This window comes from Oncorhynchus kisutch, linkage group LG25 (genome assembly GCF_002021735.2).
Source record: "Oncorhynchus kisutch isolate 150728-3 linkage group LG25, Okis_V2, whole genome shotgun sequence".
NCBI lineage: Eukaryota > Metazoa > Chordata > Actinopteri > Salmoniformes > Salmonidae > Oncorhynchus > Oncorhynchus kisutch.
The window spans coordinates 27,125,924-27,148,571 of NC_034198.2; the positions used below are offsets into that span (position 1 = coordinate 27,125,924).

General features: G+C 42.3%; 2 protein-coding genes and 1 long non-coding RNA gene across 17 annotated transcripts in view; 2 read left to right on the top strand and 1 right to left on the bottom strand.

Annotated features, from left to right (window-relative positions):
• Positions 1-2,656, top strand: part of cep170aa (centrosomal protein 170Aa) — a 70,446-nt gene extending 67,790 nt beyond the window's left edge. For all 13 annotated transcript variants that reach the window (XM_020460408.2, XM_020460407.2, XM_020460406.2 and 10 more), the window contains one exon: positions 171-2,656. In XM_020460408.2, coding sequence (XP_020315997.2) covers positions 171-433 — 263 coding nt within the window. In that variant the 3' untranslated portion in view covers positions 434-2,656. The remainder of the gene's footprint in view (positions 1-170) is intronic.
• A 1,780-nt stretch (positions 2,657-4,436) lies between these two features.
• Positions 4,437-9,500, top strand: LOC109870193 (uncharacterized). 3 transcript variants are annotated; one of them, XR_004205405.1, is made up of 6 exons: positions 4,437-4,704; positions 4,875-4,952; positions 5,172-5,243; positions 6,884-6,981; positions 7,102-7,189; positions 9,365-9,500. It is a non-coding gene; the product is annotated as an uncharacterized LOC109870193 (long non-coding RNA). The 3 variants fall into 3 exon arrangements; XR_002252111.2 differs by having other exon boundaries at positions 4,437-4,594; XR_004205406.1 differs by lacking the exon at positions 9,365-9,500 and adding an exon at positions 8,691-9,123 and having other exon boundaries at positions 4,437-4,594.
• A 148-nt stretch (positions 9,501-9,648) lies between these two features.
• abcg5 (ATP-binding cassette, sub-family G (WHITE), member 5) lies at positions 9,649-22,645 on the bottom strand. Its single transcript, XM_020460596.2, has 13 exons — positions 22,325-22,645; positions 21,445-21,566; positions 18,238-18,374; positions 15,709-15,807; positions 15,431-15,563; positions 14,487-14,626; positions 14,225-14,354; positions 13,914-14,127; positions 13,385-13,590; positions 11,704-11,842; positions 11,086-11,271; positions 10,765-10,877; positions 9,649-10,550 (listed from the first exon to the last, which is right to left on the bottom strand). The coding sequence occupies exons 1-13, from the start codon at positions 22,618-22,620 to the stop codon at positions 10,366-10,368; spliced, it is 2,100 nt and encodes a 699-aa protein (XP_020316185.1). The 5' UTR covers positions 22,621-22,645; the 3' UTR covers positions 9,649-10,365.
• Between the last annotated feature and the right edge of the window lie 3 nt (positions 22,646-22,648).

Sequence of the window (22,648 nt, forward strand, 5' to 3'; positions counted from 1 at the left end):
GTAGACTACCACTAAGAAGACTCTGTGGGCAGTAGTATTGCAAATAGATCCAGACTTATAAACACATTAGGTTTCACTATATACATTCCACTTGCTTTATCATATACTGTATGATCCCAATCAAACACAAGCTCACCCATTTGAACCAATCTCCTGTATTTCTCATTCAGTGATAAATGTAATGGTGGATCCTGACGGCACCCTGGATGCCCTGAGCAGCCTTGGCCTGACCAGCCCCCTTACACCCAAGCCCACTCCTGGTTCTCAGGGGCCCCAGGAGGCCCTCCCAGGCCCCACAGCCTCAGCCAGGGGCAACACCGCCTCCTCAGCCCCCACTGAGGGGTCAGGGTCTGGGTCAGCCAGAGACCTGGGAGGCCTGCAATTCAACCGCATCCACCCCAGTGGAGAAGAGAGTGCCATCCCCCAGAAGTGACATTCACACCCTCTGCGCAGCTTCATATGTAGAACACCCGCCTCAAAGAACAATTTCCCCTCTTTCTGAATTTTTCTGAATGAAGATCCACCACCCTATAGTCTACTGTATGTCAGAACCCAACAGGACAGGCCTTAAGCAGGATTTCTTCCCTTCTCTTTAGACGTACAGTCATGCACGCATGACTAAGTGTCTGCTAAATGGCATATTATTTATTCATGTCAATGGACATGAACAACACCACTAAGTCAAGCAGCTCGCATCAATCGATACACACAGTGGAGTGGCAGTCAGCAATGTGTGTGGTCGAACTCTAGCCAGGCATATTTGTATTCTGGAGTTTGGTTACCATCCTCCTCTATGCAAACTGGCCACAGACACACCCTGTGGTAAAGACAACTTCTAGAGTGCCTCCCCATCTTTCTTCTTACCCTTCGTACTGGCACCAGCTAAACAGTGAACACTTTGCATTTGTGTCGCAACAAGTAGCATTGACATTTAGGAACAAGATCGACTGAGTAGAGCGTTCTCTTTCGGAAAACTTGTTTGTGTCATCGTAATTAATCATACTAATTTAGTAGGAGTTGTCGATTGTATGAAAACAATTGCTTTCAGGAAACAAATGTTCTTCTTTTACTATAGTAATTAAAACTTACCAAAGCTAACAGTACAGATTTTTTTTTTATGTGAGCCAAGTTTCCTGAAGTGAAATAAGTGTACTGTGGAGCAAACTCAAGAAATGTTACATAATTGTATTTTGAATGGCAATTTATCTGTTTTGCTGGTAATATGTTTTCTATCTGTTTTCTGCACACATTTGACTAAAATACTGAATTTCAACTTTTCTGAGCAATTATGTACCCAGCGAATCAAATAGATTGTTATGGTGATATGCAATTCACACAAAACCATTTTGATACTGTTTGAAACGGTTTTAGACTATATTACAGTACAATTTTAAACTATGTTACAGTACAGTGCTGCTTGTATGCAGCCTAAGCCTGGGCCTTGACCTGAGTGACATATTTCATATGATTTGCATTACTTGATATGTGGTGTCTTTGCAAACTGGAAGTGGAAACGAAAATCTGACTATGACCCTATTTGTTTCAGCTTGGGCTGTTTTGAATCAGCCTTATTTACTGTAACACTTCATACAGTAACATGCTCTTGTTCTGGACTCCATAATAGTTTACAAGATGTCCACCCTGAATGGCCTTGGTTGGAGAAAGCTGGTGGGTCTTCTTTCAAAGGGGCCTCTGTCTGTTTAGTGTTTATTTACAAGGACTTTTTGAAATTGTATCAGACAACATGACTGCAAAGAGCTTTACTGTCAAAGCGTCATTCGCTGTGGCCACTGTCATTACTTCACGTATGAATGATGATCATGAAGTCATTTGATTTCTTTCGCAAGCCTTTTACTGACATTGAATCGCTCACTCTTCTACATTTCCATAAGGGAGGATGTTTTTATGTACTCATACATACGTGTGTATAGACCTAGACCTCCTCGTTGAGTTTGCTGCTTCTCTGTAGTTCCTTTTTGGAGGGTTAGCCTGACCATTGTACAAGCCTTTCCATGTAAAGTTATGTGTTGTAGTATAAAATAATTCAAGATAGTGCAACAGTATTTAGACACTTAAGCAATAGTGAAGTTAGGTACCAGAAGACATGCTCTCCATCTTTTCTGCTTTGTATACAGACTTTTGATGTCACTAAGTGCCCAGTTTGAATAGTAGAATGGCATTCTTTTTAAATTATGAGTAATCATCAAGTAGTGGGCTGAAATTATATAATTTTGCACATATGAAATGTGTCAAAGGCTCTTCAAGTGTCACCATGAGTGGTTTTTGGATACAAAAGGACAAAACCAAAAACCTAAATTCAACAACAGATATCAGAAGTAGATGCCTTGCCTCTGTGTAGCTATTCTCAGTACACTATCTTAACCATAACCTTCATGTTTGTCAGTATATGACATTTTTTTAAAGAAAGCAATGGTAAGAATTAAGTGCTCAGTACACTTTTTGGGGGGTTATTTTTAACGTTTACACATTTGTTATCTTATCAGTGTTTTACTTTTTTGTTTCATGTTTTGTATAAACCACAACTTTATTTATTTTGTTGTTCATTCAATGTATTTTGTTGTTGCAATTCATGTGTTTTATGTTTTTTGTTATTTTACATATGTTACTTATTTTCAATAAAATAAAAAGTGTTGATCCATCCCTGATTGACATTTCTTTTAGCTGGAGAAACAAAACAGGTTGGTATCCAATTAGTTAAGATAGAAATGCCATTCAAACTTTAAAACAGGCAGAGCGGTCTGGAATACTTGAGGTGTGGTTGTCCTTTAGAGGTCCTTTACAAACACCAAACCAACTTAGCATCTACAAAGGGACTGAACATAGATTGTTTGTCAAAAGATTGTTGATACGGTTTTTACTTATTGAACTATAACCATTTTATTCCATGGACCCAGTTTTCCTTCAATGAAAATTAAGCAGTGACTAGGACTGGCCAAGGGGACCCCAAATAACATATTTATAAAATAAATAAATAAACACACCTAGCAATAGTTATGCAATGTGACCTATATGTCACATCTGGTAGAAAGGGGAGCAAACAGTTTCAACAATTTGTATTTCTGCATTTTGAACCGTCATTAAGGCGGCTACTTAGAATAATCTCAAATATAAAATATATTTTTATGTGTTTAACACTTTTTTGGTTACTAGATAATTCCATATGTATTATTTCATAGTTTTGATGTCTTCACTCTTTTTCTACAATGTAGAAAATAGTAAAATAAAGAAAAACTGGAATGAGTAGGTGTGTCCAAACTTTTGACTGGTACTGTATATTAATTTTACCCTAGCCAGTTGATAGTAAAACTAGGACGAATGTCAGAGAACAGCTTGTTAACACTGGTCTGAAGTTCGTCTGAAATGTACCATTATATTCGACATGATAAACAAACTACTGCCATGCCTTTTCACACACCAAAAAATGGATGTACACAGATAAAAGCGACGAATACTTTCAAGTAGATAGTTTTCGTTTCATTTGCCTCATCCACTCGTGCTCATATTTGGAGCTACTTCCTGAGATTTGATTGATGGAACAATCCAGCCAATGGTTAGGCAGTTTCGGCAGAGGGGAGTGATTGGTCAGGAGTAAAAGATCCAGAGTACCAATCACATTTCCACTTGCAAATATCTACAAATTTACAAAACATTTTACAAATGTAAATATCTCTTGGTAACGTGACAAAAGTGACAGAACTCTGAGCGCTCGTAGATTCTAAATCTGCAAGTGTATTTTTGATTCACAGCAGAATATTCATCGTCGTAAATGGATTTAATAATTCTGATTCTGAAAATAATTATACTTGCAAATCTTATTTAATGTATTCAAATATCAAGTTACACCGTTGTTAAATCTTTCACACATCATGACACAAGCTTGCAAAAATGTAATTACACATTTGCGAATTGTACTTGCAACAACGCATCTCAATGTGGACCACGAAATTCAAAATACAAACTCAAGTAGTTCTGTCTTCATTCTAATCCCATACATTCCAGCATGAAGTTGCATATTTCCATTAGGGAACGCCTACTCTGTGAAGTGCGCGTGTACAATAACTCAGTTCAGCCTTACACTCTTTAGACCGCAATTGTTTTTAAACTTTGGCAAAAGTTAAAGTCTACAAAACCTAGTCACCTCTGTTCATAACAGATTCTAGTTATGGAAACAGAAAATTGTGTTGAGATCAAATGCTTCGGAGATGAGAAAATTAGCTAAATGTGGGCCAAAATGAAAATACTGAGTTACAGCTCAAATAATGAAATCAGTTAATTGAAATCATTGGGCCCTAATCTATGGATTTCACATGACTGGGCAGGTGTGCAGCCATGGGTGGACCTGGGAGCCAGGCCCAGCCAATAAGAATTAGTTTTTCCCCACAAAGGGCTTTATTACAGACAGAAATACTTCTCAGCACCCCCTCCAACCCCCTCTTAGTCAATCCTACAGATGAAGAAACCAGATTTGGGGCTCCCGAGTGGCGCAGCGGTCTAAGGCACTGCATCTCAGTGCTAGAGGCATCACCTCAAACCCTGATTCGATTCCAGGCTGTAGTTCAACCGGATGTGATTGGTGAGTCCCATAGGGCGATGCACAATTGGCCCAGTCGTTAGGACAGAGAGCTGATCAACCCCTTCTCTGTTCCACTGCTGATTTTCGGCAGCAAGTTTAATATCTTTCAGGTGAGATGTGTTTTATACTTCTACCACTCAGTTTAAAGGCATTGAAAAACAATATTCACCCTGAAGAATCTAGTTGTTAAGATTTGTGTTTTCAATTGTCGGCTATTTCTATTGATTTCATGTTTTGTGAAAAGTGATCATATTGATGGATAAATACATCTTCTTTGTAGGACTTTGACTCAGAGGAGAGGAAAGTGATCTGCAACACCCTTCGGTTTATTGCCCATTACTACGCAGCTTCTTTGATGGTAAGACCTGTAGGCCTAATAGTCATCAACCCCATTGCCAATATGTCTTTGCATATCAGTATTTCACTGTAGGCTATATCAAACAAGTATCTCAAATGCAATGAGTATTTTGGTACAGTAAGTTTAATCACACAACGCTGTCTTTAAATCTACTGTTCATCGGTCTATTCTCTTTGCCTCGACATCTGCCTGTCCATCCTTCCACCTGCTGTTCAACAGTAGCGAGTCTGAGAGCTTCATGTCCAAAACTAAGAGCTTATTCACACAACTAGCATTTGGGACAGAAAATGGGTAAGATAACTTTATTTTTTTTACCTCCGTCTATCAATGCCACAGTTGGTCAATGTTTCAGAACATTTGAGAGCACAATACTTAGGCCCAATTCAACATCAACACAGATTTACATGTTTCCTGCTATTCTGACAGGAAATCCATGTCCTCTGATCTCAGTAAGCCTCCGATCATTCCTGCTGGAATGGACTCATCAGCCAGATATGTGAACTGTGTTGTCTAGCCTCCCCTTGTGGTAACATTTAGTACTGCAGTGTTAGTGCTGTACTGTTCAAATAACATTTTATTGGGCACATACACATTTTTAGCAGATATTATTGCGGGTGTAGCGAAATGCTTGTGTTCCTAGCTCCAACAGTGTTCATGATAGTTTCAAAGTTTGTTCGCCACATGCACGGGATACAACGGGTGTAAAACAGTACTGTGAAATTCTTACCTTGAGAGCTCTGTCCCAACAATTCAGTAATAGTGTTAATGATATAGATAAGAGAAAATAGGAGGGGAAAACATTTAAAAAATGTGAATATAGACAGGTCGGAGCCAGTACCTTATTCAGTGTGCAGGGGTACTCGAGTGGTTGAGGTAGGTTTATACATAAAAAGTGACTGGTAGTAGGATATACATGTAAACAGGGCTGAAAAGTGACTGGTAGTAGGATATACATGTAAACAGGGCTGAAAAGTGACTGGTAGTAGGATATACATGTAAACAGGGCTGAAAAGTGACTGGTAGTAGGATATACATGTAAACAGGGCTGAAAAGTGACTGGTAGTAGGATATACATGTAAACAGGGCTGAAAAGTGACTGGTAGTAGGATATACATGTAAACAGGGATGAAAAGTGACTGGTAGTAGGATATACATGTAAACAGGGATGAAAAGTGACTGGTAGTAGGATATACATGTAAACAGGGCTGAAAAGTGACTGGTAGTAGGATATACATGTAAACAGGGCTGAAAAGTGACTGGTAGTAGGATATACATGTAAACAGGGATGAAAAGTGACTGGTAGCAGGAATATATAAATACTTATTGTAATATAGTAATATATACATATAAACAGGAGTAATAGTGAACAGTAGCAGGAGTGGCGGTGTGTGTGTCTGTCAGTGGGTAGAGACCTGTGAATGGGCATAGAGTCAGTGTGGATAGTCTGTGAGAGAGAGAAAGCAGTAGTTGTCAGCCATCTTATGGCCAGGGAATAGAAGTTGTATAGGAGTTGGTCTGAGCCTTGATGAACTAGCACAGGCTGCCGGACGGCAGCATGGAGAACGGTCCATGTCTGGGGTGGCTGGGGTCTTTGGCAATTTTTTGGGGCCTTTCTAACACACCGCCTGTCATGTACGTCCTGTATGGCTAGGAGCTCGCCCCCAAGGACTCACTGGGCCGTCTGCATCACCCACTGTAGGGCCTTCCGGTTGAGGGCAGTGCAGTTGACATACCAAGTGGTGATAGAACCAGTCAGGATGCTATCGATGGTGCAGCTGTAAAAGTTCCTGAGGATCTGAGGGACCATGCCAAATTGCGGCCCTGTTTGACTTGGATGGGGGTGTGCACCCCACGTAGTCCACGATCAGCTCCTTGGTCTTACTGTATCTGTTATTTTAATATGATACACTTGATCTCACTCTACTTCCCAGGTTCTCCCCCAATTACTGATGTTGACATTGGGACTCTGCATGCTAAAAACCCTCTAGATCTGTGGAAGAAAGTGTTCACGGTCGTTTTTCCTCCTGAGGTCATTTCTGCACTATGGACAAACACCCAAACATTCACACATACACTCACTACTGCACACCCACACACAATCACGTTACAATGTGTGTGATGCTAATCCATTACTCCTGTCTTGCACCAGGGAGCACCACAGAGAGCTGAAGAACCCAGCCAAGGACCTACAGTACAGTGAACTACAGATTGTCTCCATGAGGGCCCAGAAAGACACGGTATGAACCTTGTCTCAACTCCAATGGCCCCTGTTAGCCTGGTGGTCCAGTCTGTTTGTGCTTTAGCCAACTTTCTGTGTTTGTTATGCTGCGTTTACACAGGAAGCCCAATTCTGATCTTTTGCCCAATTATTGACAGAAGAGCTGATCTGATCGGTCAAAGGAGCAATTAAAGTGGAAAAAGATCAGAAAATGATCAGCCTGTGTAAACGCAGCTCTAGGGTTAGAAGAGTTGGCTACAGCACACACTGTATGGGACCAGTCAAGGTCCATGAAGATTGTCAATAGAGCCAACCGATATATCGGTTCACCAATATTATCGTTTTGTCCCCCAAATAATTGTATCAGACCCCAAAAAACATATCGGTCAGGCTGTAATTGTCAAGATGATCATGTTCTTCTAATCTAGCTCAACCATCTCTACTTGTCTTCTAGTAACCCCAGTTACATTGCATTGTGGTTGCCCTGTAATAATCCATGTGTAATTGTCTGATCATAACTGTTTTAATGTGCAACGATAACCCTTGGAATGGCTGCAGGCAGATACACATGTGGCGCTTGAACTAAAATAACCTCTGGTGTGTTTCTGGCTCCAGCCAAGTGTCCACATGATGTTTTATTTATTGTCCCTCACCTGATTCAGCTCAGATAATACTCCTATTGGACAGGGATCATATGGTGGGTGGAGTTAGCCAATAGGAGTTGAGAGACTAGGGTACTGACTCCATGCCAATATAGAGAATGTGAATACTAAAGACTCAAACACGTGCCTTGATAGTCTAGAAATCCAGACAGAGCCATTAGCTGGAACTTGGTTCAGATGTACCCTTGATAGATGGAATTTTACGAGGTCAGAATTCCGTTCTGGCCCGGGTCACACTGAGCTTATATGTTTTTACCAGCACTACTGATTGAGTCTTTGTAATAAATGTCATACATGGCATGTGTCAAGTTTATCACCTAAATGAATCTGTGTCAGTTGGACCCTGAGCTCAGCATCCAGAACAGCGTTCTCTCATACCAGGTAACATCGTTTGACAGTCATCTTGCATGGTATTGTTAGGTTCTGAACAAGCTGAGTAAAAACTCAACCGGACAACTAGAAAAAGCTCAAACCAAGTTTATTAACCCACTGGGTCATACAGCTGCAAAGACAAGACACGGTTACACAAGCACATATTTTTATAACCTTATAATAGGTGTGGTCAACCCCTTATCTAGACAACCAATATATCTCTGTTGCTAGGCAGGAATTGAATTGGTTCCTCTCACTAATGTAGCCACAGCGCTGCCTGTTACTTAAACCTTTGTGGGCGTGGAATGTATGTGTGAGATAATACTGCAGCAGGAGAGACATTGTGGTGGGCCTCTCTGGCCCCCCTCCAGAGATTTCTTCTCAATGTATCTATTGATTTGACCATGAGACGCATTCCTTACTCCTCCCCATTTCCGCAGCCTGCCTTGTCAGAGACTAACAATTGCCTTTCACCTCTCTTCTCAGAAACATGGAACAGAATATGAAGCTTCTACTCTCAGTAACTTTCCATATTCTTAGTCCAATCTATCTTTCATTGATTCCAACATATATACTTTCTTTATACAGTCATGAATGTGTTCTAGTATGGTAACATGATTACAGCTCAGCATTCAACACCATAGTGCCCACAAAGCTCATCACTAAGCTAAGGACACTGGGACTAAACACATCCCTCTGCAACTGGATCCTGGACTTCCTGTTTGTTTTTACAATGCTGCTACTCACTGTTTTACATCTATGCATAGTCACTTTAACCATACCTACATGTACAAATTACCTTGAGTAACCTGAACCCCCGCACATTAACTCGGTACCAGTACCCCCTGTAAATAGCCTCGTTGTTGTTATTTTGTGTTACTTTTTAAAAATTATAATTTTTTGTTTATTTGGTAAATATTTTCTTAACTATTTATTGACCTGCAATGTTGGTTAAGAGCTTGTAAGTAACCATTTCACGGCAAGGTCTACCTGTTGTATTCAGCACATGTGACAAATAGTTTGATTCGATTTGAATTAGTACATTTCAAGCTAGAGTCTAACAGTATCCTTACATGGTTTTAACACTATACAATTGTGTGAAAACCATTTAGGATGAAGCCAAAACAATGATAACATTGTCGCCCCTTTCTTGTCTAAAGAAACTGGACCAGTACAAGAGGAACGTGTCCAAGTCTTAGAGCTGGACACCGAACTTAGAATCATCACCTCTCAGCCAATGAGAACATCACAACAGAATGTTCTGGAGCTTAGACAGACTTTACCCTCTACTTCAGACTTGGCAGACACCTGTACGGTCATTTAATATACCCAGAGAAATGCTCTGATTACGATGTACTGTAGAACTTACTATTTAATACATGTTTCAGATCAATTGTATTGGATTCAAACATTGATTTCCCTATTCACATACACAGCACAACAGTTTGTATTGTAAGTATGTTCATTAGAAACATTTATTTAGAAAAATACATTTACTTGGCATTTTTACAACAATATGGAGATCCAACACATCCCATCATACTGGCATGTCACTTTCTGCAAGCGTAGAAAACACAGATATCCAACAATATACCTTATTTGTAAAGTAAAAACAGTATTACAGTAGTATTACTTCTTTACAGTGTCAGAGAATCATTCACTAGATTTGTTGCCATACCGACATCACACCAATCACTTTCTTTGCTCATGACACTCCTAGTAAATGTGATAGTCCAACTCAAGAACCACGTCCATGGCTGTCTTTACAGGGCAGACTTTACCATAGAAGTCCGGTATTCAATAACAGCATAAATGCCCCAAATGGGCAGGGAATATAACTCCATTCCTTATGTGTTTCTTACTTTCAATTAGACAGTTTGAAGACAGATGGAAGGGGATGAACTACATAGAAAGTGGTGGACCAAGGGTTCGAATCCCTGCTATTGGGGAATGTACCTTCATTGGCCTGTCTATCTGCTTTATATAGCAAGCTATGTGACTCACGCTCTGTAAGAGCGAACCATTTTCGTGAACGTGGTGGTGTACCTAATAAACTGGCCACTGAGTGTATGTGGTGTATTGCACAGGTTTTGCTTACAGTACCACTAGACCAAACTACAGCACTCCCACACCCCTTTCTGTCTCCATGTTGGTGTCTGTTTCAGTGTTGGACGAGGCAGTCTCTGATCTTGTAGCTGATGACTCCCAGCAGCACCAGGGCAGGCAGGAAGGAGTAGAGCAGGAGGAAGTCCAGAGTGTAGCGGTCCAGGGCTCCTGGGTAACCCTGGTCAATGATGTCATCTCCATCTGTCAGACAGGCACCTGGCAAAGGTATACTGCCTGTATCTGCATAGAACATAGACAGAAGTAATCAACCCCAGACTCATTGTAAAAATCAGCCGATATACAGTACTCATGAGTCTTGACATTGGCTTTTTAGAGCAACCTGATAGGGATGTTCCAAACTGTTACAATGCACTGATCACAGAATCTCCTGAATCATTTGGACACTGGTATCACTAGCTTTGTTAACTGGAGAACGATTTGGTATGAGTCTTACTGCATGTGAAGTTGAGGCCATGGAACTCTGTGACGATGAGCAGCTCACATCCGTACTTCTGAAAGGTTAGGTAGCTGAGCCACTGGAACACCACAGGCATCTGCTGGTAACTCCTATAGAGGGAGAAAAACAGAACAGGACCATTAGTTACATTATGGTCCATAGTTTACAACTTTGAGAGTGGTTATGGGAGCCAATGCACAAACACATAACTTCACCAGTACCAATCATTAACAAAATGAATTGTTAGAGGGAATTGTTAAAGGATATGACAATTAGACACTGAAAACACAAGTCCATATTTCCTAGTAGTGGTCTGACCTGAGGAATCCGGAGCCCACCATGATTCCAGCTACGTTGAGCAGCGCCACTCCTGTGTTGACCATGTTGGGGTCCTGCACCACTCCCATCAGCACCAGGGTCAGCAGCTCACCCACCAGATGGGGCACCAGGATCACCGCCGAGAAAGACAGGAACCTCCACATCTCTGGGTTCATCCCCACCGTCCTGAGAGAGAGTGACACACCCATGCATGGACACACAGTCACCTGTGAGAGACTATGAATGCAAATCTACAGTGGGGAGAACAAGTATTTGATACATTGCCGATTTAGCAGGTTTTCCTACTTACAAAGCATGTAGAGGTCTGTAATTTATCATAGGTACACTTCAACTGTGAGAGACGGAATCTAAAACAAAAATCCACTGTACATGGTAAACACACACACGTTATGTTCTTCTATCCTCGTCAGGACCTAAAATAAATGTACATTCAAAATACTATTTTCCATAATCCCTGAACCGAACCTTCAAATAGCCTTTGTCCTCATGGAGATGTGGAAAATGTCCCCATGAGGTAGAAATTGACTAGTTTTACTTTAGGTCCTCACAAGGATAGAAGAATCTCTCTCTCACTCTCACTCTCACTCTCACACACACCAGTACAGGAAGGAGGAAAAGATGAACACGCTGATGATGCTGAAGGGGAGGATGTGGAAGATGTAGGCCAAGAACATCTGCCACTTTTGGTAGAGGCCATCCTTACTCTCCTGGTCAGCCATGGCCCTCAGAGCAGGAACTAGAGATGACAACATCATTAGGGCAGTGGTGATTATATGAACACAACCCCTGCTATTGCATCCAGGTAAATATTCCAAGGATACCTTGAATTGTTTTACCATTAAACTATTACACTGATTGTATTCGTTTCTCTTGTATAATGTCATTTCAGCACAGAGATGTGTGTGCTAAAAGTAGCTTTGCCTATGGGCTACTAAATATCCCAAAGTTCAAGACAGATAAACGTTATAAACCCACTGCCGCTATCTACAGCTGTTTCGGTGCTTATTGACTCGTGGTTGCCCTTAAGTCGCTTGGCCCAGTCCCTTATCTCCTTCTATATCCCTTATCACTACTCCGTGAGATAGGGGATGGAAGGAGACGGGGTAAAATAGGAGGGTTCATTGAACTTTCCATTGAGATCTGGAGAAAAGTTCCTAGTCAGGGTCCTCTCACCAAATAAGGTCCAAGAGACTTACTGAGTGATTATCTACTACTCTAGAGCCAGCAAACATAGTGCACTATTACAGGGAATAGGGTGCCATTTCAGACCATGCAGAAACCACAAGTTAACTCACACAGAGCTACAGCGTTCAGCATGTCAGTGTAAGAAACAACAAGTTAACTCACACAGAGCTACAGCGTTCAGCATGTCAGTGTAAGAAACAACAAGCTAACTCACACAGAGTTAACTCACACAGAGTTAACCCACACAGAGTTAACCCACACAGAGTTAACCCACACAGAGTTAACTCACACAGAGTTAACTCACACAGAGTTAACCCACACAGAGTTAACCCACACAGAGTTAACCCACACAGAGTTAACCCACACAGAGTTAACTCACACAGAGTTAACTCACACAGAGTTAACTCACACAGAGTTAACCCACACAGAGTTAACTCACACAGAGTTAACCCACACAGAGTTAACTCACACAGAGCTACAGCGTTCAGCATGTCAGTGTAAGAAACAACAAGCTAACTCACACAGAGCTACAGCGTTCAGCATGTCAGTGTAAGAAACAACAAGTTAACTCACACAGAGCTACAGCGTTCAGCATGTCAGTGTAAGAAACAACAAGCTAACTCACACAGAGCTACAGCGTTCAGCATGTCAGTGTAAGAAACAACAAGTTAACTCACACAGAGCTACAGCGTTCAGCATGTCAGTGTAAGAAACAACAAGTTAACTCACACAGAGCTACAGCGTTCAGCATGTCAGTGTAAGAAACAACAAGCTAACTCACACAGAGCTACAGCGTTCAGCATGTCAGTGTAAGAAACAACAAGCTAACTCACACAGAGCTACAGCGTTCAGCATGTCAGTGTAAGAAACAACAAGCTAACTCACACAGAGCTACAGCGTTCAGCATGTCAGTGTAAGAAACAACAAGCTAACTCACACAGAGCTACAGCGTTCAGCATGTCAGTGTAAGAAACAACAAGTTAACTCACACAGAGCTACAGCGTTCAGCATGTCAGTGTAAGAAACAACAAGCTAACTCACACAGAGCTACAGCGTTCAGTACGTCAGTGTAAGAAACAACAAGTTAACTCACACAGAGCTACAGCGTTCAGCATGCCAGTGTAAGGCGACGCCCCCATTGCTTGATAGATGATGCCAATCCGGTCCTGTACCGCTCCCTTGGTGATGTCATCATCCAGCCTCATGACAAAGAAGGCCACAAACAGGCCATAGATGAGGTTCTGTGACAGACGCATCAGGACACCCATCCTGTCTCGAGACAGGTTCCTCACAGTCCTCCTACAGAAAGAGAGAAAGGTTAGACAATTGTCTTCCTTCAGGTGGCGTCATTCTAACACGACACGCGTTGCCAGAAGCCAGATCAGTGCAGACAGCACTGGAGACGATGGAGGTCAGACAGCACTGGAGACGATAGAGGTCAGACAGCACTGGAGACGATAGAGGTCAGACAGCACTGGAGACGATAGAGGTCAGACAGGACTGAGTCCGACAGTAAATCAGGGGTAGTGGCATCATACTACCACGTCATAGGCTACTATACCCTTAGGAAAAAAACATTTTATCTTCATAATCAAGCGCAGCACAGTAGTTTGACCTCTGACCTGAGAAGCACAGCCAGTTTGGCCAGGCCGCTGGGTGACTCTTTGCTCTTGAAGGGGATGCTGGGTTTGTCTGTTCGCTGGCAACTCTGCTCAATCTGTCTCAGCATGCTCTGATTGATCTCTGAGTCCTGATAGGACGAGGTGATCTTGTGCATGCGGCTGTAGGTGGTGGCCTCTCTCTCACTGCAGCGCGTGTCCACTGACGTCAGATCCACTGTTGGTCAATCCATTGGGCAGACCAGGTTCGAGGGTCAATAGAGAGATAGGGGTGGTACATGAAAACATTGTGTGAAGTTAATATATTACTGTACCATAGATATCAAAGGGGTTGCAGTATTCTGGACAGTTGTAGCCACATGCGCTGAAAAAGTCCACCATCTCTCCAGGCTGGCCACAGAACACCAGCTCGCCTTTACTCATTATGGCTATTCTACTGAAGACCTAGGAAACACACATAACAGAGAGTATAATGCATCAACAGACAAATCTCAGGGATGAAAATAATCTGTAAAATTGACATAATCACTGAACATAAGGGAATAACACAAAGCAGCTTGGTTCTCTTTCCCTCACCCTGAAGAGTTCAGAGCGTGGCTGGTGGATGGTCACTATGACAATGCGGTCCCTTCTGGCCAGCTCAGCCAGTAAAACAACAATCTGATTGGCCGTCATGCTGTCAAGGCCCGTGGTTGGCTCGTCCAGAAGGATGACCTCTGAAACGACATCACATGTCCCAAAGTAACACATCGGAATATTTAACATAGAAAAAACTTCCACATCAATTTTATTCTAACTTTTAAAAACAGAGTTGAACTTTTTTAAATGGAACAGTCCCCCTCTAAGGGGCAACTCTTTGAGATAAGTGTGTTCTTTTCTGTTAATTTATCCAATTAGCACAATTAAAAGATTGCCTTTTTTAAAAAGGATGAGTGGAATTAACAGATGCATTAATTGTGTGATGATTAATTCATTTCCTGGTTGATTGGCGAGGCAGCGGATGGGAACCCTTCATTAATGTGGCCTAGTGTTTGGGTGGAGAGTGCTCCCTCTAATCCGAATGAGGACTGAGACCCCCTCACCCCCTGTGGGTTCTCAGGCCCTGATAAACTCCACCTGGGACACCCCCTCATGATTCACTCAGCTTAATACTGAGTGTGTAATAACCCTGTCTTTCATTACCCCCCCCCCCCATCTCTCCCAATCTTATCACCCCTCTGTCCATCCCTCTCTGTTTCTAGTCTATTATTAGACACAGGTCTCATTGTTAGATGCTCAGAAGTGGTTGAACTTTGTGATGATCAACTTTTTCCTTCGCTCAAGGTGACATACTCTTATTCTAACAAGGCACAGTATAATCCATGATATTGAAAATCTATTTTCTTGGTTTTGTAGAATAGCCTGTATTTTCCTACACATATTTTAGTAATGTATGTATGTGTTTGTTTAAGGGGTATTTACATGCTTGTCTCCTGAAATTCTGCACAGGCAATGACCAAAGACAGCTTCTTTGTACTCACTAGGGTCCTGAAGCAACTGCATGGCAATGGACACTCTCCTCCTCTCTCCCCCAGAGATCCCTGGGAAGATGCGTCCTCCGATCACACTGTGGGCCACTTGACCTAGACTCAGCTCCGCCATCACCGCCAACACCTGCAGGCCAGGCCAAGTGGTCAGGGGTCAACAACTTATCACAGTTGATACCAGAATAGCTTGAGAAAATCAAAGATATCTTAATGTGTATCTGTTGTAGACCAGCCCTGGTCTAGAGGTTATCTATAGTCTGTATGATTCACACCTTCTTGTGGATGACATCTGCTGAGTCTCGTCTCAGGGCCAACTGGGCTGTGTATGTCAGAGTCTCCTCCACTGTCAGGTAACTCAGCAGGTTGTCACTCTACAGAGGGAAGACAGAAAGCCAGGGATAAAGACAGATCGAAGGCATGAGATCAAAATATTAGTAGTCCATGTATTGTGTATGCACTGTATAGTGAACTCTATGTTTTCTACTCAGAGCACCATGTATCCTTTGTAAAATGGTCAACTGATGTCAAACAGTTGTAGCTGTTACCTACCTCTGCACAGACGTAGGGGACTGTCTGTTACCTACCTCTGCACAGACATAGGGGACTGTCTGTTACCTACCTCTGCACAGACATAGGGGACTGTCTGTTACCTACCTCTGCACAGACATAGGGGACTGTCTGTTACCTACCTCTGCACAGACATAGGGGACTGTCTGTTACCTACCTCTGCACAGACATAGGGGACTGTCTGTTACCTACCTCTGCACAGACATAGGGGACTGTCTGTTACCTACCTCTGCACAGACATAGGGGACTGTCTGTTACCTACCTCTGCACAGACATAGGGGACTGTCTGTTACCTACCTCTGCACAGACATAGGGGACTGTCTGTTACCTACCTCTGCACAGACATAGGGGACTGTCTGTTACCTACCTCTGCACAGACATAGGGGACTGTCTGTTACCTACCTCTGCACAGACATAGGGGACTGTCTGTTACCTACCTCTGCACAGACATAGGGGACTGTCTGTTACCTACCTCTGCACAGACATAGGGGACTGTCTGTTACCTACCTCTGCACAGACATAGGGGACTGTCTGTTACCTACCTCTGCACAGACATAGGGGACTGTCTGTTACCTACCTCTGCACAGACATAGGGGACTGTCTGTTACCTACCTCTGCACAGACATAGGGGACTGTCTGTTACCTACCTCTGCACAGACATAGGGGACTGTCTGTTACCTACCTCTGCACAGACATAGGGGACTGTCTGTTACCTACCTCTGCACAGACATAGGGGACTGTCTGTTACCTACCTCTGCACAGACATAGGGGACTGTCTGTTACCTACCTCTGCACAGACATAGGGGACTGTCTGTTACCTACCTCTGCACAGACATAGGGGACTGTCTGTTACCTACCTCTGCACAGACATAGGGGACTGTCTGTTGCCTACCTCTGCACAGACATAGGGGACTGTCTGTTACCTACCTCTGCACAGACATAGGGGACTGTCTGTTACCTACCTCTGCACAGACATAGGGGACTGTCTGTTACCTACCTCTGCACAGACATAGGGGACTGTCTGTTACCTACCTCTGCACAGACATAGGGGACTGTCTGTTACCTACCTCTGCACAGACATAGGGGACTGTCTGTTACCTACCTCTGCACAGACATAGGGGACTGTCTGTTACCTACCTCTGCACAGACATAGGGGACTGTCTGTTACCTACCTCTGCACAGACATAGGGGACTGTCTGTTACCTACCTCTGCACAGACATAGGGGACTGTCTGTTACCTACCTCTGCACAGACATAGGGGACTGTCTGTTACCTACCTCTGCACAGACATAGGGGACTGTCTGTTACCTACCTCTGCACAGACATAGGGGACTGTCTGTTACCTACCTCTGCACAGACATAGGGGACTGTCTGTTACCTACCTCTGCACAGACATAGGGGACTGTCTGTTACCTACCTCTACACAGACATAGGGGACTGTCTGTTACCTACCTCTGCACAGACGTAGGGGACTGTCTGTTACCTAAGTGATCCGTGTTAAAGGTGAGGTGAACTGTGAGAGTTTTGTGTGTATGTATGGCAGCTGTATAATGCTGTCTTTCTCTTTCTGTTTACTGTGTGCCCCTAACATAGATTGAATGGTCTGAGCTTTAATGATTGACTGACAGCAGAGCCCTACTGGATTATGGAACTTTGATGTGCTCACGCACCATGGGTATGAGCGTGGATGCATGGGTGAGTGCGTGGATGAACTCTCCTGCTCCTCTTCTTAATTACTGTGCGATTTAATATCACCATCTCATCCAAGGCTTAGGAGGGAAATTTAATGACTGGATTAGTTTATGGCCCCGGTGAGCAGGGAGGATTTTATCTGCAGTAAAAGGAGAGATTATTTCAAAGGACTGGGTTCTAAACTCAGTGATTTAATTTAGCTGTGGATACACATGAACATCCCAGAGAAAGATTACTGTATGTAGAAACTATCTGTAACTCCTGTTAATTCCACCCTGGCTGACCACCCATCCCCTACTTGAAGTGAGTAGAGTTGATGGAGAGAGTGTATTTGTGGACTCTTATTTACCCAACGCCACGTATTTCACCCACTCTCTCTCTCACTTTCTCATGCAGCGGTTTACGGACAAAGCTCAACGTCATGTCAGCCAGCTTGAACTTTATACTGCTAGCAAATATGATAAGCTAAGAACAATATTTATGGCGGTCTGTGAATAGTGAGTGAGAGGTGAGACTGTATTACTTTGTTTGTGTGTGTTTACCTGTAGCACATAGGAGAAACAATCCTGGTACTGCTCTCTTTTCAGCTTCCTCCCGTTGACAGACACATCTCCCAGAAGAATCCCTGAGTTCCCAATCCTCCCAGAGATAGCATCCAGGAGAGTGGTCTTCCCTGAGCCTGGCACACACAGAACGCAGCACAGGATGAGACAAATATGATTGTGCGGTAGTAGAATTACAGTATTTTACATAGATTGCATGGTAAGAGGAGGCATTGTACTATAAAATGTACTGTAGGCCTATGTCAGGTATGATTTGTGCATTTATGTTCCACTGTGGTAAATATTTTATGTTACTGATTATGTTAGAGGTCTCGGCACCCAGAAACAAATGACTCTGACAGTCTGGTCTCAGAGCAAAACATATTATATGTTACTAAAATCTACGCCAATTAATTTAGTATAATATATGTTGCGTTATGTTACATTATTTGACACGTTTATTATGATTTACTCAACAAAAAATATAAATGCAATATATAAAGTGTTGGTCCCATGTTTCATGAGCTGAAATAAAAGATCCCAGAAATTGTCCATACGCACAAAAAGCTTGTTTCTCTCAAATAGTAGTGAACATTTCTCCTTTTCCAAGATAACCCATCCACCTGACAGGTGTGACATATCAAGAAGCTGATTAAACAGCATGATCATTACACACAGCATGATCTTTACATAGGTGGACCGTGCTGGGGAAAATAAAAGGCCACTCTTAAATGTGAAGTTTTGTCACACAACACAATGCCACAGATGTCTACATTTTGAGGGAGTGCTGACATGCTGACTGCAGGAATGTCCACCAGAGCTGTTGCCAGATAATTCAATGTTCATTTCATTTCTTAGAGAATTTGACAGCATGTCCAACCAGCCTCACAACCGCAGACCACGTGTAACCACGCCAGCCCAGGACCTCCACATCCGGCTTCTTCACCTGCGGGATTGTCTGAGACCAGCCACCCAGACTGCTGATGAAACTGAGGAGTATTTCTGTCTGTAATAAAGCCCTAATTCTGATTTGCTGGGCCTATGCCCTCCCAGGCCCACCCATGGCTGCGCCCCTGCCCAGTCATGTGAAATCCATAGATTAGGGCCTAATGAATGTATTTCAATTCACTGATTTCCTTATATGAACTGTAACTCAGTAAAATCATTGACATTTTTCCATGTTATGTTTATATTTTTGTTCAGTATATATTATGTACGATAAGATGGTAGGTTACTTAAAGCAAAAATTAGAGGAGGGTGGTTGTGGGGTAGATGGGTGGGTGTACAACGCAAACGTCTAGCAACCCAAATGTTGTGAGACAAATCTTATCACAGGCAACTTTAGCATTTTAGCACAAATTGCAATTTGTAACAAATCATCTGAATTGTAATTCGCAACATACAATATGTCTTACAATTCATATTATATTGTACGACTGCTATTACATTGGTAGGCCAATGTAACATAACCTAACATACATTGGCTTGTGAAAGTATTCACCCCCTTTGGCATTTTTCCTATTTTGTTGCCTTACAACCTGGAATTAAAATAGATTTTTTTAGGGGGTTTGTATTATTTAATTTACACAACATGCCTACCACTTTGAAGATGCAAAATATTTTTTATTGTGAAACAAACAAGAAATAACACAAAAAAACTGAAAACTTGAGCGTGCATAACTATTCACCAATTTGTAGAGCCACCTTTTGCAGCAATTACAGCTGCGAGTCTCTTGGGGTATGTCTCTATAATCTTGGCACATCTAACCACTGGGATTTTTGCCCATTCTTCAATGCAAAACTGCTCCAGCTCCTTCAAGTTGGATGGGTTCTGCTGGTGTACTGCAATCTTTAAGTCATAACACAGATTCTCAATTGGATTGATGTCTGGGCTTTGACTAGGCCATTCCAAGACATTTAAATGTTTCCCCTTAAACTACTCAAGTGTTGCTTTAGCAGTATGCTTAGGGTCATTGTCCTGATGGAAGGTGAACCTCCGTTCCAGTCTCATATCTCAGGTTTCCCTCAAGAACTTCCCTGTATTTAGCACCATCCATCATTCCTTCAATTCTGAATAGTTTCCCAGTCCTTGCCGATGAAAACATTCCCAAAAACATCCCCCATGATGCTGCCACCACCATGCTTCACTGTGGGGATGTTGTGCTTGGGGTGATAAGAGGTGTTGGGTTTGTGCCAGACATTACATTTTCCTTGATGGCCAAAAAGCTCAATTTTAGTCTCATCTGACCAGAGTACCTTCTTCCATATGTTTGGGGAGTCTCCCACATGTCTTTTGGTGAACACCAAACGTGTATGCTTATTTTTTTCTTTAAACAATGGCTTTTTTTCTGGACACACTTCTGTAAAGCCCATCTCTGTGGAGTATATGGCTTAAAGTGGTCCTATGGACAGGACTCCAATCTCCACTGTGGAGCGTTGCAGGTCCTTCATGGTTATCTTTGGTCTCTTTGTTGCCTCTCTGATTAATGCCCTCCTTGCCTGGTCCATAAGTTTAGGTGGGCGGCCCTCTCTTGGCAGGTTTGTTGTGTGGCCATAGTCTTTCAATTTTTAATAATGGATTTAATTGTGCTCTGTGGGGTGTTCAAAGTTTCAGATATTTTTTATAACCCAACCCTGATCTGTACTTCTCCATAACTTTGTCCCTGACCTGTTTGGAGAACTCCTTGGTCTTCGTGGTGCCGCTTTCTTGGTGGTGGCATTTACTTAGTGGTGTTGCAGACTCTGGGGCCTTTCAAAACAGGTTTATATATACTGAGATCGTGTGACAGATCATGTGACACTTAGATTGTACACAGGTGGACTTTATTTAACTAATTATGTGACTTCTGAAGGTAATTGGTTGCACCAGATCTTATTGAGGGGCTTCATTGCAAAGGGGTGAATACATACGCACACATCACTTTATCATCTTTTTTTTTTTTGAAACAAATCCTTTCTTTCATTTTACTTCACCAATTTGGACGATTTTGTGTATGTCCATTACCTGAAATCCAAATAAAAATACATTTAAATGACAGGTTGTAATTTAAAAAAATAGGAAAAACACCAATGGGGATGAATACTTTTGCAAGGCACTGTATCATACTAAACGGAGTGGCACAGATGTTAGTAGCATATAATACGTTTTGATCTGAGACCAGATTGACTGAGTATTTGGTTCTTCATTGGTGTGTTTGTGTTGCCCACCTGAGTTCCCCAGTATTCCCATGATCTGCCCACTGTTCACATGGAAGGAGACGCCATTGAGAATCTGTCTGGTCCATTTCTTTTTGAAGGTGGCGAGGTCCCACCAATGCCCCATGCGCTCACTGACAAGGGCGCATGCATGCACACACACAAAGTTTACTGAATCTGTGTTATGAATATAATTGGCTCGTTCCACAAAATGTGTCCCTTTTGGACCCATTTAATATCATAAGTACAAATTGTGCACCAATATTGAATTTTAAAATATAATTGTATTATTCAATTAAGTACCTTTTAATATAGACCACATGGAACATTTAAGAAATAAGATTTTGAAATGAATAAAGGTGAATTATGATTGATTTAAGATGCAATCGTCAACCCTGATAGGTTCAACCCTGTTACTTTATTTGGCACTTAATAAGCACTTACTATAGTCATTTGAAATGGCAAAACATGTTTTTTATTAGGTTGAACATGTGCTCTTCATTACAGAATGTAAAAATTAGGTGAAAACGACCCCCCAAAAAATCAAGTTAACACCACCCATTTCGTGGAACGACCCAATTCACGTAATGATCTGCACAGTAGATACAGAGATGCAGCTGCTCTGCTTTAGATGAGCAGATACAATGTTTCCATTTTTACCTCCCTGTTACTGTACCAGAATAGTATGTTCAAGTACAAAATCTTGCCGCTTGATGCGATTACTGGTATAACAAGCCCTATCTTTTGTCGAGTAGGACCTAAATGTAATATTTAAAGGCACAATCCGTAAGATTGTTGTAACAGTTCATTCACAGTACCAAACAAAGGGACAGTGATATCATGCATCACATTCGTAACACATCTTTCCATCCTGTCAATAGCATTAGCTTACCTGACGCTGTAGGAGACGTGGCTAACGCTCAGGCAGCAGGAGGGTTGCGGTTGGTCAGAGGGTCCTGGTCCAGACCTCTTCACCACGCTCTTCTCCGACACAAACTTAAACGATTCCTTAGACCTGCTCTCTGTCCCCTCTGGTGTTACTTCCATAGAGTAGGACCCATTCATCATGGTTTCACAGCTCTGCTCATCCAAGCCACAAATATATGTTGTCTCTATGTGCGTCTTCTTTCTGTAGTCATCTGTTTGTGGCCATTCAGCATTACGTTGTGACAGTGGCGCCGGCACCATTAACACAGTGCTCTTATCAGTGGAACTT

Bases quoted from the DNA above. Each gene is read 5' to 3' on its own strand.
- abcg5 (XM_020460596.2), bottom strand. From the start codon at position 22,620: ATGGTGCCGGCGCCACTGTCACAACGTAATGCTGAATGGCCACAAACA. The intron at 21,567-22,324 runs GTAAGCTAATGC...CGCCCTTGTCAG, and splicing joins CACGTCTCCTACAGCGTCAG to TGAGCGCATGGGGCATTGGT. The intron at 15,564-15,708 runs GTGTGAATCATA...CCTGGCCTGCAG, and splicing joins CAGATGTCATCCACAAGAAG to GTGTTGGCGGTGATGGCGGA.